The sequence below is a fragment of the Heliangelus exortis genome, chromosome 5, assembly GCF_036169615.1.
Source record: "Heliangelus exortis chromosome 5, bHelExo1.hap1, whole genome shotgun sequence".
Lineage (NCBI taxonomy): Eukaryota > Metazoa > Chordata > Aves > Apodiformes > Trochilidae > Heliangelus > Heliangelus exortis.
The window spans coordinates 14,912,793-14,925,952 of record NC_092426.1 but is presented as its reverse complement, the minus strand read 5'-3'; the positions used below and the strand labels follow the sequence as shown (position 1 = coordinate 14,925,952).

Sequence of the window (13,160 nt, the reverse complement as noted above, 5' to 3'; positions counted from 1 at the left end):
GTTAAAAAAGAAAAAAATAACAAAAACCTTTTGTATGGTCACACTGATGATATTAAATTTCCAAAGGCTCCTTGCTTAGTCATAGTGAAACTGTCTAAACTGAAACTCTGAAAGATTCCTATCCTCAGTGAGAGGGATTTCTAAGCCAAATTCCAGTTATCCACCTCACCCCTTTCAGAAGCTGGGTGGATTTTTAAAAAGAAGGAAAACTTGGGGAGGTTTTGTTTAGTTCTGTGGTGGTTTGTTTGTTTGTTTTTTCAAGAAAGTGGTGTTGTAGTTTTTCCTTCTAGAAAAAAACATTTTTTTTCTAATTCAGTTTCCAAAAGCAGAGCCACAGTGCTAAGTAAATATGTGCCATCAAGAAAACCATGAAACAAGATGCTACCGCTTTTGATTTCTATTTCAACAATGATTACTACGCAGCTTGGTACAAATGAAATAATCATAATTTGATGTTTCCACCATGTGTGAAAGAGACAGCACTTATTTAGTATTTGGAAAGAGGAAAAGCAGATTTAGTGCATGTTTTGGGCTCTGAAAATATAAATTGACAACGGTCAATACTATGACAATGGGAAACTTGCTACTTTTAGGCTTCTTTGGCAAGAGTGACTTCTTCTATTATCAGATATGTGACAGACAGGACTTTTGCCTTGATATGCTTAAGGAAAAAAAGAAAAAAGAAGAATGAATCACAGAAACATGAGTGACACAAGTCCTGAAACTCTCAAACAAGCTTTATCTACTGCTCAGCTGAGGGAAAACACCCAGTGATTTCAGAGAGAAAGAGCTTTGATTGATTAAAAACTGAGTAGGACTTTAGGATTTAGCACACATCTTAGACAGAAATTATATTCACAGTCCTTTCCTTCAATTTCAGAGGAACTCATTCCTGTGCTCTTCTCTGTCATAGAAAACTGCCTTTGAGGGATGGCACCTTTCTCAAATGCTTCTCAATGTTCTAGTGGAAAAATAAACCAGAATGGATGATACTGTGTGGTGATCAGCATGGTAAGAGACTGGTGCAGTGCAGTTGAACAGCACACCTGCTCTGGTGCCTGAGCTTTAGGGATCCTCACAAGATTAATCCCAGCATTATCCTAATCTTGATTTCAAAATAAAAATCCTTATTATTGCTATTAATGCTCTTTCTTAATCTTTCTTCTTCAAAATGGAAGAGCTAAAACTGGATTTCCACCATCTTCGGAGGAGCTAGGAAATCTTTTCAGTAATAAGAACAAACATCTAATTTTAAACAAAATGTATCTTTAGAACATATTCAATATTTAGGATATTATTGTTAGAATGTAAAGGTTACCTGTAATACAAATTTATCTTTAATACAATGTTTCTCAAGCTTTTCTCCTCATTGTTCTATTAAAACTATTGCTCTTTCATCAGTCAGCAAAGGGAGAATCACAGCTTTTTTGCCTATTATGAAGGGTGTGCTTGATGTCAAATAAAAGCCTATCTTGGAAATATTACTTGAGACAAACAAATATGTGTTGAAGAGAATTGAAGTCAGTCATCTGTATTTCAAACAGCTGCATTCAGCTGTGGCCAAGTCCTCAGAGATTGGCACAAGAAGCAACACAAAAACAAAAGCATAGCATTTCCCTTTTAGGGGAAGCATCATACTGGGGACTAGAGTGGAAGCATCCAGATTAATATTTTTAAAAGAATATAATTTATTTTAAAAGAATAGCATTTCTAATATGTCTCCTCTCCTCTCTTTCAATTAAAAAGCTTGATGATACTGTTGTCAAATAATCTACAGACTATTATTTTTCTGAATATAGTGTCTTTGTTCCCAGAATAGAATAAAATGAGTAAGAGAGAGAAATTTTGAAAGAAGATGCAATATCTGTTATTAGACCACTGATTGAGCCTTACAGCCTTGCTCCTCTTCTCATTAGATCAGCAGTCTGGAAAGTTCTGGGAAGATCTGTAGACTATTTAAGCAGACTGCACAAGATAATTAAGATAAACAAGCTTATTGTCATTAGGCTTGGATGGGTTCATCTCTTCACTGGAAAAATATTAAATCTGCAAATTGAAAAAAAAAAGGTTGGAAACCTATGCCTCTAGGCACACCAGGCCTACAGCTATGCTACCAGTAAAGGCATAGTTAGTGAAAAAAATAGGAGAGCATGAAACTATAGCTACTGTTACCTGTTTAATGTGGATACATGGACACAGCAACAGAAAAACTATTGAGTACATAGATTCTCTCTCTATTAAGTAAGATGCTAAGTTTTACTTTTACAGTGTTCTTTTAATTTAACTTAGAACTTGCTAAACAAAAACCCAAAACAACTGAAGTGAATTTCAAATTAATTCCTAGCCAACAAAGCATTTAGGGAAGTGCTTAAACCGCACCAGATTACATAGGACAAGATGCTTTACTGAATACAGATGCCTTCTTCAAAGTATGTTGCACTTAGTCTTCAGTCAGAAAGACATGTATATATTAAATTATAAAGGAAAAATTGCTGTAAAATTTGATAGGGACTATCAGTGCCAAGCAGAACATAATTTCCAATAGCTTTTGATAATTGAGTGTAAGTGAGGATCAAAAGGAAAACAAGATCAAGATATGAGTTCATCTGCAAAACTAAATTGCAAATAAAGGTGATGAAGTCCAAGACTGGCCTGAGGAAATAATGTATGAAGTAGGAGGATAAAATATGTATATCTTACCGTTAAGATAAATATAGCTAATAAGGAGAATTTCAGTGAGTGGATCAAGGTTATTTATGAGGTCCTTGATTTTTCCATTGGTTCTTTCTGCTACATATTCATTGATCCTTACTTGGGCTTGATCGGCCCTCTTGAAGTTCATAGGATAAGCTTCTCCTTCATAGAAGTTTCTGAGATCATTTAAAAATTTTTCTTGTGGCTTCAGTCGGTCAAGCACGAAGAGGACATTTCCCATGTTCAGCTGTATGCCTTCATTCTTTCTGTTTACCATTTCCATGAGTTGACGATAGCCTTCATGTATGTCTTTTTCAGAAATATCACGTGGATTGAAGCTAAGGACCTTCAGAATCTGTGTCAGAGTGTCTGATCTGGCACCCAGAGTCAGCATTGCAAAGGCAGTAGAGATGCTCAAAGGAGAGAAGAAAATATTCCCACTGTTTTCACGAGAGGAAATCTCTTTGTAGAAACAACATGCAAACCGACAAACATTCTTCCCTACAGTCTGCTGCAGCATATTTTGGTTTTCTTGGTCTCTTTGATTTTGGTTTCTTACACCTTGGTGATAAGGTTCAGAGCAGTAACTGTTGGAGAGAATCCCAACAATTAAAAGACACAGGAAAAAAAACATCTTCATGGTTTTACACATCTGTAAAAGAAGAAAAGAAAAATGACGTTTGGTTTACACATCTCTTTACTTTGTGCTTAGAAATAAGTCAATTCCTTCACTGTACAGAGTTGACTTGTTACCACTGATTCCAAGCCCTTTGGATTCAGGGGTACCAGTTTCTATTTCAAGGAAGCAAACACCTGAAAATTACTCAATCTACTGAAGCAGTTATGAAAGAATAAAAATTAATGTCAAAAAGGGATGAAGTAATACCAAAGACGCCCTCATTAAGGTTAGGCTACAATTCCTTTGAAATTGTTTTTTTTCCAGCATTCTGTTCTTAATGTGGCTGTAGGTGATTAAATGCTGTAAGTCAAAACTACAGATCCATCGAGCAAAAAGCAAGGGAGCCAGTGTGTGCCAGTCAGTTAAATTTAGCAAAACAAAAAATTAGAGCAGAAGAAAGGCATAAAAAATGTAAGGTAAAAATAAAGGTATTATAAGTAATACGGCAACACCCAAATAGTATTTGGAAAAATAAAGGTATTACATATTTTTTTGATGGGCCCTGTGTAATCATATAGCCAGGCAGGAAAAGAAACTAAATGACGGAACCAAATCACCTATATATAACAATAATTAAGAAAATATTAGGGGAAACTCCAGGACAGTCATGGTGTTTATCATCAGAAAGATAGGGAAAGTTAATTTCTTCAGAGAAGGTTGCAGTGGTAAAATGGGAAGATGACCAAGTGAATTCTGAAGGAACAAAGATACTAAAAAATACTAATAGAACAGGAAAACCTTTTTCAAAGCAGCATAAAAGCTACCCATTCCACATCTGTGGCAATGCTTTTGACTCTTGGAGTTAATAAGAACTGTATCACACTTGGTACAAAAACTTTTGTCAATGGGCAGAAGGAAGTAAAGATGCAGAGCATCTGGAAATCCAGAACATACTTCACTATACCCACAGAATCTGTTATACAATCAAGTACTCTCTAGAGGAAAATTTAAGGATTTTCAAAGGGGAAAAATATCATAGATTTGATTTCCTGTGAGAAATGGTATTCATACTTTCATGCTTTATCAGTTCCCACCAGCACCCTGTATTTGTGTTCTACAATTTTCCATGTCTTGTTCTCCAAAACTACAGTGAACTCAGAATGCTGATGTCTGCTTTAATAATTCATTATATAAATATTTCTTAATTTACACACTTGAAATATCATGGTAATAACAATATTCTTTTCACTAGGAAGGGCCTGAGCCCCCTGACAAACAACTTTCAGACAGTTCACTTTCGTATAAAGAATACATTTAAACTTGAGCTCTTCCATTTGTTTGTGACTTACTCCATCATTACTCTTACTCTAATACTTTTAGCCTTTACCTCTATCAACAGTTCCTTTCTTTCCCAAACTCTCTAGAAGCTTTAGAGTCTAATCCCTATTCAGTTTCATTCCATGCTCTACATTTGTTATCATCCATTTATTTCATTTAACTCTCCAAAATTTTAGATAAATTTCCTAAAGAGTTAACCTATACAAACATTCCTATCTCGCTTATGTCTTCATTTAAAAAACCCAAAACCATAATAAGACAATACAAAAATTTTTATATTGCAACTTGAATACGAACAAGGTAGTTTCTCAATTAATTATTTAGAAACTCTTATCCTCCGTTTACATTTGACAGTTTTTCCATGAAAAAAAAAGCATTACTTACAGTACAGTCAAAAGGGTCCAGTTGTATTCACCAGGTCTGCACAGGTCCTTGCTCACTTGTTTGTGCTGCTGAATGCAAAGCAGAGTATCCTCTAGTAAAGGTTAAGAACATCTAAGGGCTGTGACTCACACATTATAATTTTAGAGATTAGGTAGTGCAAACAATGTTGAAACTAGTTTTACTGGACACCTAACTTTGCTGAATATATATTTCACACGTGACTTTTTATTATTCATGACTATCTGATTGCCCTGGTTATATCCAAACCAAATTTCCTGAAACTGAACCTACTGCTTCTTCATATAAAACATTCATACACATTTCAGTTGTTCAAGTCTTCTTTTTTATGAACAAGAGAGACTTCAAAAGTAGTAACTACAGAGAGATATCTTGAACATAATTTGAGTGACTGTGGCATTGCTCGCAACTAAGGCAGGGGCACAAGGCTTGATGCACTGGGACAATCTGAATTTTTGTGACCAAACCTGCTTGTCTCCTGCATATCCATGCCTGGGCTTGATTTTCTCCAGGTGAACCCAGTGATGATTCTAATGGGTGCAGAGCTTAAAACACTGTTTTGCTACATTAGCAAACGCTGCCTTAAACATGCCTGACTATCCACTCCTACATGGGGAATCCACTGGCAGCAAGAGCTCTGATAGTGACTCCCGGGCCACTCCAGAGCCCTGTGCCCTGACACAGGAATGCAGCTGGTATGCCATTGCACCCAGGTGATCCCAGTTACAGGGATGGCCTGGGGACAGGGGGCGGAAGCCTAAGAACGTGGGTGTTAAATAGAACAAATCTTTAGACCAGCTTACTATCTTGTGATCTGGGATGTGAGGAGCAGGCCCCTCTGATCCTCTGCCAAGCTCAGCTGGGTCAAATCAGACAGCCTGGTATCCTATCCTCAGCTCTGCTCACTACAACAAACCTCTGTGACTGCCTGGGGGAAACTGGTGGGCACAGAACAACGGGAGCATTGAAGAAAGGAACTCTGGAGACCATGCAGTCCATCCCCTCGCTCAAAACAGGGTCAGCTACAGTGAGATGCTCCTGACAGTATCCAGTTGAGTTTTGACTTCTTCCAAAGATGGAGACTCCACAGTCACTCTGGGAAACCTGTTTCAGTATTTAACAGCACTGACTCTAAACCAGGTTTTCTCTACACTTAAGTGGAATTTCTTTTATATTAATTTGTGCTCATTGCACCTTGTCCCAACAATAGATGCCAGTGAGGAAAGGCAATCTCTTTACTCCTCTCATCAAAAAATCAGGTATTTATATAAACTGGTAAGATCTCCACAGGCCTTTTCTTCTCTGAGCTAAACAGTTCCAGCTCTGTCATCCCCTCCTTGTTAGATGCTGCAATCTCTCAATCACTTTTGAGGCACTTAACTGGAGTCACTCAAGTAAGCCCATGTCCTTCTTGCACTGTGGAGCCCAGCACTGGATGCAGCACTCCAGAGATATACACCAGGGATAAGTAGAGAGGAAGGATCACTCATCTTGACCTGCTGGTGATGCTCTTCTTCATGCAGCTCAAGATGATGTTGGCTGTGTTTCCTGCAAGAGTTTATTGCTGCCTTGTAGTCAACTTGGTGTCCACCAGGAGCCCCAGACCACTAAGCACAGCATCTCATGTATCCAGTTCTAAAGCTAGGATAGTATTTTCTCTCAATTTCCCTTCAAAATGCAAGCACTTTCAGTGAGGAACCAACCTCTACACACAAAACAGAAGAAGTGTTGGTCTCTGTGCTGTTTCTGGGTACAACTGAAATACTAACCACAACAATAAATCAGCCACATTTTTAGGAGGCAAAGATACAACCAGTGAAAGTTGTTGCTGATTACAGCCTGCCAAGCAACACAACAGACTGAAAAAAAAAACCCTCTTCAACAAGTTCCTTCTAAACTAAAGCTTGATAAATAGAAGGCTTTGAGGCCGTATCCTGGACTCACACATTACACATTCTTCACACATAGCACTCATCTGAAAGACTGACTGCTTGAGATACCATTTTCACTGCTGCTTATATAAATAAAAGCTGAGGATCTCACTTAGAGATAGCTTTAATGATGGGCTGTAGTTTTCATGGTGTATAAAAACTGATTTCTGATGAAGGAAGGAAGGAAGCCCAATTAAATACAGACGCCATACTAATGACAAGGTGATGGATGGATGACTAAGCTAGATCTGAACACGCCTAGACCACACCTCAGGACACTTGCAGGAGAAAGCCAGCTACTGAACATGGAAAATCCTACCCTGAAATTGAAAAGAAAGCAGAGTAAATAAATATAGGATAAATCTATACAAATAATGTGAATCTCTGGACACTAGTATTAAAGCAGATCCAATTTTTTTTTCATATCTTTGTAGTGTTGAGCTGTGAGAGGAAGGAAAGTAAACAAAAAGTTAACAGTTCCTGATCCAACTGCATATCTGTATTCAGTGAAAAGCCTTCAACAAATGTAAATAGTTATTTGTACCATAACTAAGCAGAATACTGATTTACAAATAATTGGGCCATTGTTTTTCAATTTTGAAGACTGAGATATTCCAGATTAACATTGCATACATGGATAGTGAATAAGAAATTCCCTCACCTTCACTAGAAACTTTTCAGAAGTTCCCACAGCTCTCAGTGCAGCCAGCACTGAGCTGTTCACATGTGCTTAAGCCGCAGCTGGCAAAATTTAGTATAAACACACCTGCTTTGAGCAAAGAGTTTGAAAGAGGTTTGTTAATGCGAGGTTCCTCTCTTTCTTATGTCCAGTAACTACTGGTGGTGTAAGTTGGGAATTCTATTGCATAAACAAGGCCCCGGAGCCTCTCCTTAGCCTGTGCAAAACCACAGATACCAGGTGTGTGTATACCTTCAAAGAGATAGAAGAATCTCTTAATTTGTTGTCCTATTGAAACTAAAGCACTTCCTCATAACCATAATTAAAAAGGGAGGCAACAGGGACTGGAAAACAAATTTATTTTAAGTTGTTCTTTTCTGGTGCTTGCAGTACTTTCTCCTGAATACATAACAGGGAGCCTATAGAGCCTGTGTATCCTATAATGTGTGATCTATATTACTTAGGACACCTATTTCCCTGAAATAACAAAAATTTAGCCTTTTATAAATGGTTCAGATCTTGAAGAATTTCTCAAAAATTTTTGCTCTGTAGGTAGAACACTGTTAGAGATGACCTACAGAGATAGAAAACACTCCATGGCATCTCTCTTTAATTATGGGACTTTTCACAATTCCTTTAGTCCCAGGATTCCATACCAGTAAATCCAGTACATTACACAACAAACAGGTTGAAGAATTCACAAAACTATCAATGATTGGGATAGCTGTCAGAGGGCTGCAATCTTCAGAAATCATACAGTTATGTGGTTTCTGGTCCCAAAACTATCTGAAGCATTTCTCCACCCAAGAGCACAATCCTAACAGCACCATTTGGGCTACAGTCTTGTGCTTAAGTCCAGTAGAATAGATTTGCCTGTATTAAGATCCCTTTAAATAAATCAAAGGGAAATGAAACTCAAATTAATAACAAACAGCACCTTTCACAGGGCTAAAAAGGCTTCCTTTAATATTTCATTTTATTTCCAGAGATCTTCCTCAATCTCTCATATCCTTCTTTCATCTCCCCTCTCTCATCACTCAGTGGGACAGACAGCACCCCACATGTTTTATGACCCCAGGAACCTGGTCAACGATTCCCTTAACCTCAAATATCCTTCTCCTCTGGAGCCCCCAGATTCAAAGTCACATTTTGCCTACATTCACTTTCCAAGGGCCTGTGCTAGTTACAAGCTAATAAAACCACTTCAACATACCCTAGATACACCTAGTGACACCTCACCTATGACTGGAAATGCAGGGCTATATGTAAAGACATGTAACCCTCTTGTAATTCCACTACAAGCTTTTTTTGAATTAGGTCAGTATTCTCAAAGCCAGCAGTGTTTTGTCAGAAATGGGGATACCATTCAGAAAAAGGGCAGAACTGGCTGTGGCTTGGCAAAAATTCTCGCACTGCCAAGCTCCCTACCTCTCTCTCTGGACAGGAGGCAGGTAAATATCCCACCCAATTTCTCCTGAGATCTCCTCTTCTGCAGAGTATTAAACGGAGCCATACAGTCTCTGAATCCTTTCTCCCCTTTTGACTGTTCTTGCTTTCCTAGCCAGAAGGGTGCCAGGAAAGGAGACAGGAACAGTAACAAAAGGAACAAAATATTATAAGGCAGGCCTTCTCTATACAGTACCTCTCCTATTGAGTCAGAGATCAAATCTGACTTCATCACACACAGTGCTCCCTGAAATTCAGTGCCCTTCCAACCCTCTCTTCTCACGTGCCTTTAAATCTCTCACTTGTTACCACACACTCTTCAAGTACCACCACCATTCCAGTTACCACCTCCTCAAATGATTCACTGTCAGGTCCACTGACACCTTTTGCCCCCAAGTCCAGCACCTCCTTTAACTTCAAGGTTATACCAACAGGAGAGGGAGAGGTGAGGACAAGAAGTAGGTAGCAGTTTGCCTCAAGTAGGCTGAGAAACCATTATACCGTAGGACTGATATTGGTTTACAGTTCACAGCATCTCCTGAAAGCCAGGGAATTGTTTCTCCCATGAAATTATCTGCTTTCCTCCTCAGCATGTCCTTCAGACTTTCAGGATACAGAAGAAAACTCTTCCCTTTTACTCTTCACAGTCTGTGAATCACTGTCCCACACTTTATATATTTTTTCAATTTTAACAGCTTGCCCTTGCAAATTTCTTTGATCTGTCTTCACTGAAATTTTACCATTTTCAATTTTGTTACTGCTGAGAAAATCTGCATAATATTGTCTTTCTCTTCATTTCAACAATTTCATTGTCCCAAAACACTAACACCTTGATAGTGTTAACTAACACCAAGGACTGTCAGTCCTTACCACCAGTTGCTATTTCAAATAAAGGAGGAGGCAAAAATGCTACAGAGAAGAAAGTCCTCCTATATTTAAAATGAGATTCACAGCTCACCACAAAGAGAAAAATCTCAATATTAAATTAATACACTGTACACAGACAAACATCCCAAGAATATTTTAATTCCTTTTTCTTACTTCCTCTCTGTAGGTTTGACTTCCCTTCTGAGTGGCTTTCTCAAAAGAAGCCTAACTAAGGATTTTGTGTCCCTCGCTGACAGCCATACTTGCAGCAATCCCAAACTATAGTACCCTTCCATGACTCTAGGAACAGAATCTTTAGTCAGACACCAGGCACTTATACAGTTTTCATCAAAAACAGTTGTGCAACCAGTTGCTTTTAACCAGCTCTTTTGTGTAGAGTAGACCAAGTGGGAAGTAACCACATCCAGCAGGAATAGCTTATAATGCCTCCTGTGACAATCAGGCCAAGGCAATGCAGATGTTAAAATAAAAAATGAAAATAATAATAAAATCATAGTGAAAATTTAACTGATTACACTACTTCTTACAAATTTAAAATTGACAAATTTTACAGTTTACAAACTGTACAGTTTACAAACAGCAATTGTATAACATAGTAAAGTCCTTGTCCTTTTTGACTGGTAATTGTAAGGAATTTTTCATAGGAACAGTAAAGAATATTTCTCCAGGATATGAAGTAATGATAACTGCAAAATGGAGGTTACTGCTTGTTTGTTGTAAACTGGACCCTGGTGCATGGACCCATGTGATGACTAAAACTCTGAAACTTTCAACCAGAGAAAGACTTTGGCAAGTAATAATCAAACAAGTGAAATTGAAAGTTTGCAGCAACAAGCTGATGCACACTGAAGAAAGGTGTGAATTAGAGGTATGGATACATAAATGGAGAGAAAAAAAAGTGTACTCCTTCCTCAATGAGGGGTCTGTAAAAATACATGACACCCTTGCCCTCTGGTCTCAGGATAATGAGCTCACTGAAAAGGGAAATGAGATGTAACAGGTGAGAAAAACCTCAAGCATGTGTCCTTGAGCAAAGGACTCCCTGGAATGCAAATTAGATCGCAGAGGTGACCTCTCAAGGGGACATACTTTGGACTTAAATGAACACACTTCTTATTGGGGCACACTTCATACTTCAGCAAGAAGCAATTTCTTCCCTTCTGGAAAGTTGCAGGTGAAGATTTATTCACACTGGGTGGAAAAATAGTATGTACTTTTTCCAAGTGATTATTTTCACTCCTGTGAAATAGCCTTAGGGTGAAATATTACAGCTGCACAAGTGGTTGTTCTACTGGTCCATTGCACCAAACCATTGATCAGCAGATATGCTGTTTCCAGCTATGTAAACTGCTTTTGCAACTATTTGCAGTTGTATTCAGAGGGCTAAACTCTCAACTCTGACAGACTAAAAAGTTAAATTATGATCTGGACTTTGCACTGTTTAGCAACAAGCAAAAAAATAAGCAAAATGAGATTGGTCAAGTGCGGATACGGAATTTAACAAAACCCCAAAATATTAATGCCTTTAATGTCTTTAAGCTACACTTGAGGGAACTGTAGGTCTGCACAACTCTAAAGAAATGAAATTGTTTATTTGGAATGCTGGATGCATCTATCACTTCATGATCACAATGAAAATCAAGTTTAGAAAAGAAATTAATGATCATGATGAGAACATATTCTATGGTCTATGGAGAGCATGACTCAAGGACAGACATATACACGGAGGCATAACAGCACCTCAGAGCTCTGAAATAAAGACAAACAAAGGACATAGGATTTGCTGCTATTCCTGAAAGGGTTTCCATTAGGCAATCTTGACAGCTGCCCAAAGAAAACGATGTCTAGGACAATAAACAATGGGAACCAATAGTAATGATATTGGAAGAGACAGCTACACGTGTAGAAGGCAAAAGACCTCAAAGATGTACTGACCTTGGTTGGTCATGATAACTAGTAAACCGGCTCTGGGTGACTGGAATTGTTTGCAACATCATTGCATGGCTAATGAATCTGAAAATGTCAAAATGTCAAAAATCATACCTATAATGGCTAGCTCAGTAGACACAGAAAATGTGGGATGTATCACTGAAGAAGCAGTGTGAGCTACAGCTGTGGAACTAAACGAAAATGGAATTGCCTTCATCATAGTTGCCATGTAACATATGCTAGATGATGTATGTTCCAAATGATTCAACTTGATTGTTCTACAAATGCACTTTTTTTTTTTTTCTTTCTGTCTTTCTTCCCAGCAATCTATGAAAATCTTCAAAAGCTAACTATGCTTATAAGCCTATTTGGAAGCAAAGAGATCATCATTGCATCAACATCAAGCATGGGAAAACGGGTTATCTTTGGATATTGTGTAATGACATGATGGCAAATTAGTGGCACAGCACAGCTTCTGTGCTTCCCACTTCACTGATGGAAGGAGGGTTCAGTATCCTTATTTGAAGCATACTGATTGCTTTACAAGCAGCATGCTCCTTTTCAGATCCTCCATTCATGAACACCACCTCATCATGCTGGGAACCTTTGCTATGTCCTCTGGGTGGCATGTGCCTGAGCAGCCCAGCAAGTGATCTCTGGTGGAGTGGCATTTGGGACAAACCCTGTCTCCACAGAAATTACTGACACATATGAATACCAGAAACATGAATTTGCTAAGAAAAAATCCAAAGGAAAAATTAACTGGGGGAGAGACATATCTTCTAGAGAAAGATAACAGCAAGAAAACAAAAAAATCAAAAAATGAAGTAACTTTTTTTCTCTCAGGCCATAACAAGACCAAACCCTCACGCAGACAAGTAGGGACCAAGTAGGTCCCTTCTACCTCTTCAATCAGTGTAAAAGCCAATCATTGAACAATGTATATACAATATATCTATGTATGTACGTATTTTAATAGTTGCTTAATAATGGGCTGTGGCATGAAAGGAAAGAAAAAAAGCAACAGTTGCTCAAGAGCTGTTAAGTGAAGTGACACTTTGCAATAGATACTAAAACAGGAAGAACTTTGGCAAATACGGGACAGAAAAATAAGAAGGAACTCACATTTTGGACTTGTCCAATGGTGTCTGCTACATCCAGGAGAGGGCTTCATCCAGTCAAGCTAATGGCAACAGGAATCCCCCTCCCCAGTATCAGCAGGATCTGAATCAGG

The 13,160-nt window shown here is 38.2% G+C and overlaps 1 protein-coding gene and 1 long non-coding RNA gene across 3 annotated transcripts in view; one reads left to right on the top strand and one right to left on the bottom strand.

Moving 5' to 3' along the window:
* The window catches only part of LOC139796994 (uncharacterized), an 18,537-nt gene extending 15,401 nt beyond the window's left edge, over nucleotides 1-3,136 (top strand). For both annotated transcript variants that reach the window (XR_011726236.1, XR_011726237.1), the window contains exons 3-4: nucleotides 914-1,022; nucleotides 3,013-3,136. This is a non-coding gene — a long non-coding RNA (uncharacterized lncRNA). The remainder of the gene's footprint in view (nucleotides 1-913; nucleotides 1,023-3,012) is intronic.
* Nucleotides 1-13,160, bottom strand: part of LOC139796993 (alpha-1-antiproteinase-like) — a 19,637-nt gene extending 6,477 nt beyond the window's left edge. Inside the window, exons 1-3 of the mRNA XM_071745697.1 lie at nucleotides 13,052-13,160; nucleotides 5,036-5,100; nucleotides 2,701-3,346 (exon numbers count right to left, since the gene is read on the bottom strand). Of these exons, the coding sequence (XP_071601798.1) occupies nucleotides 2,701-3,346 (646 nt within the window). The 5' untranslated portion in view covers nucleotides 5,036-5,100; nucleotides 13,052-13,160. The remainder of the gene's footprint in view (nucleotides 1-2,700; nucleotides 3,347-5,035; nucleotides 5,101-13,051) is intronic.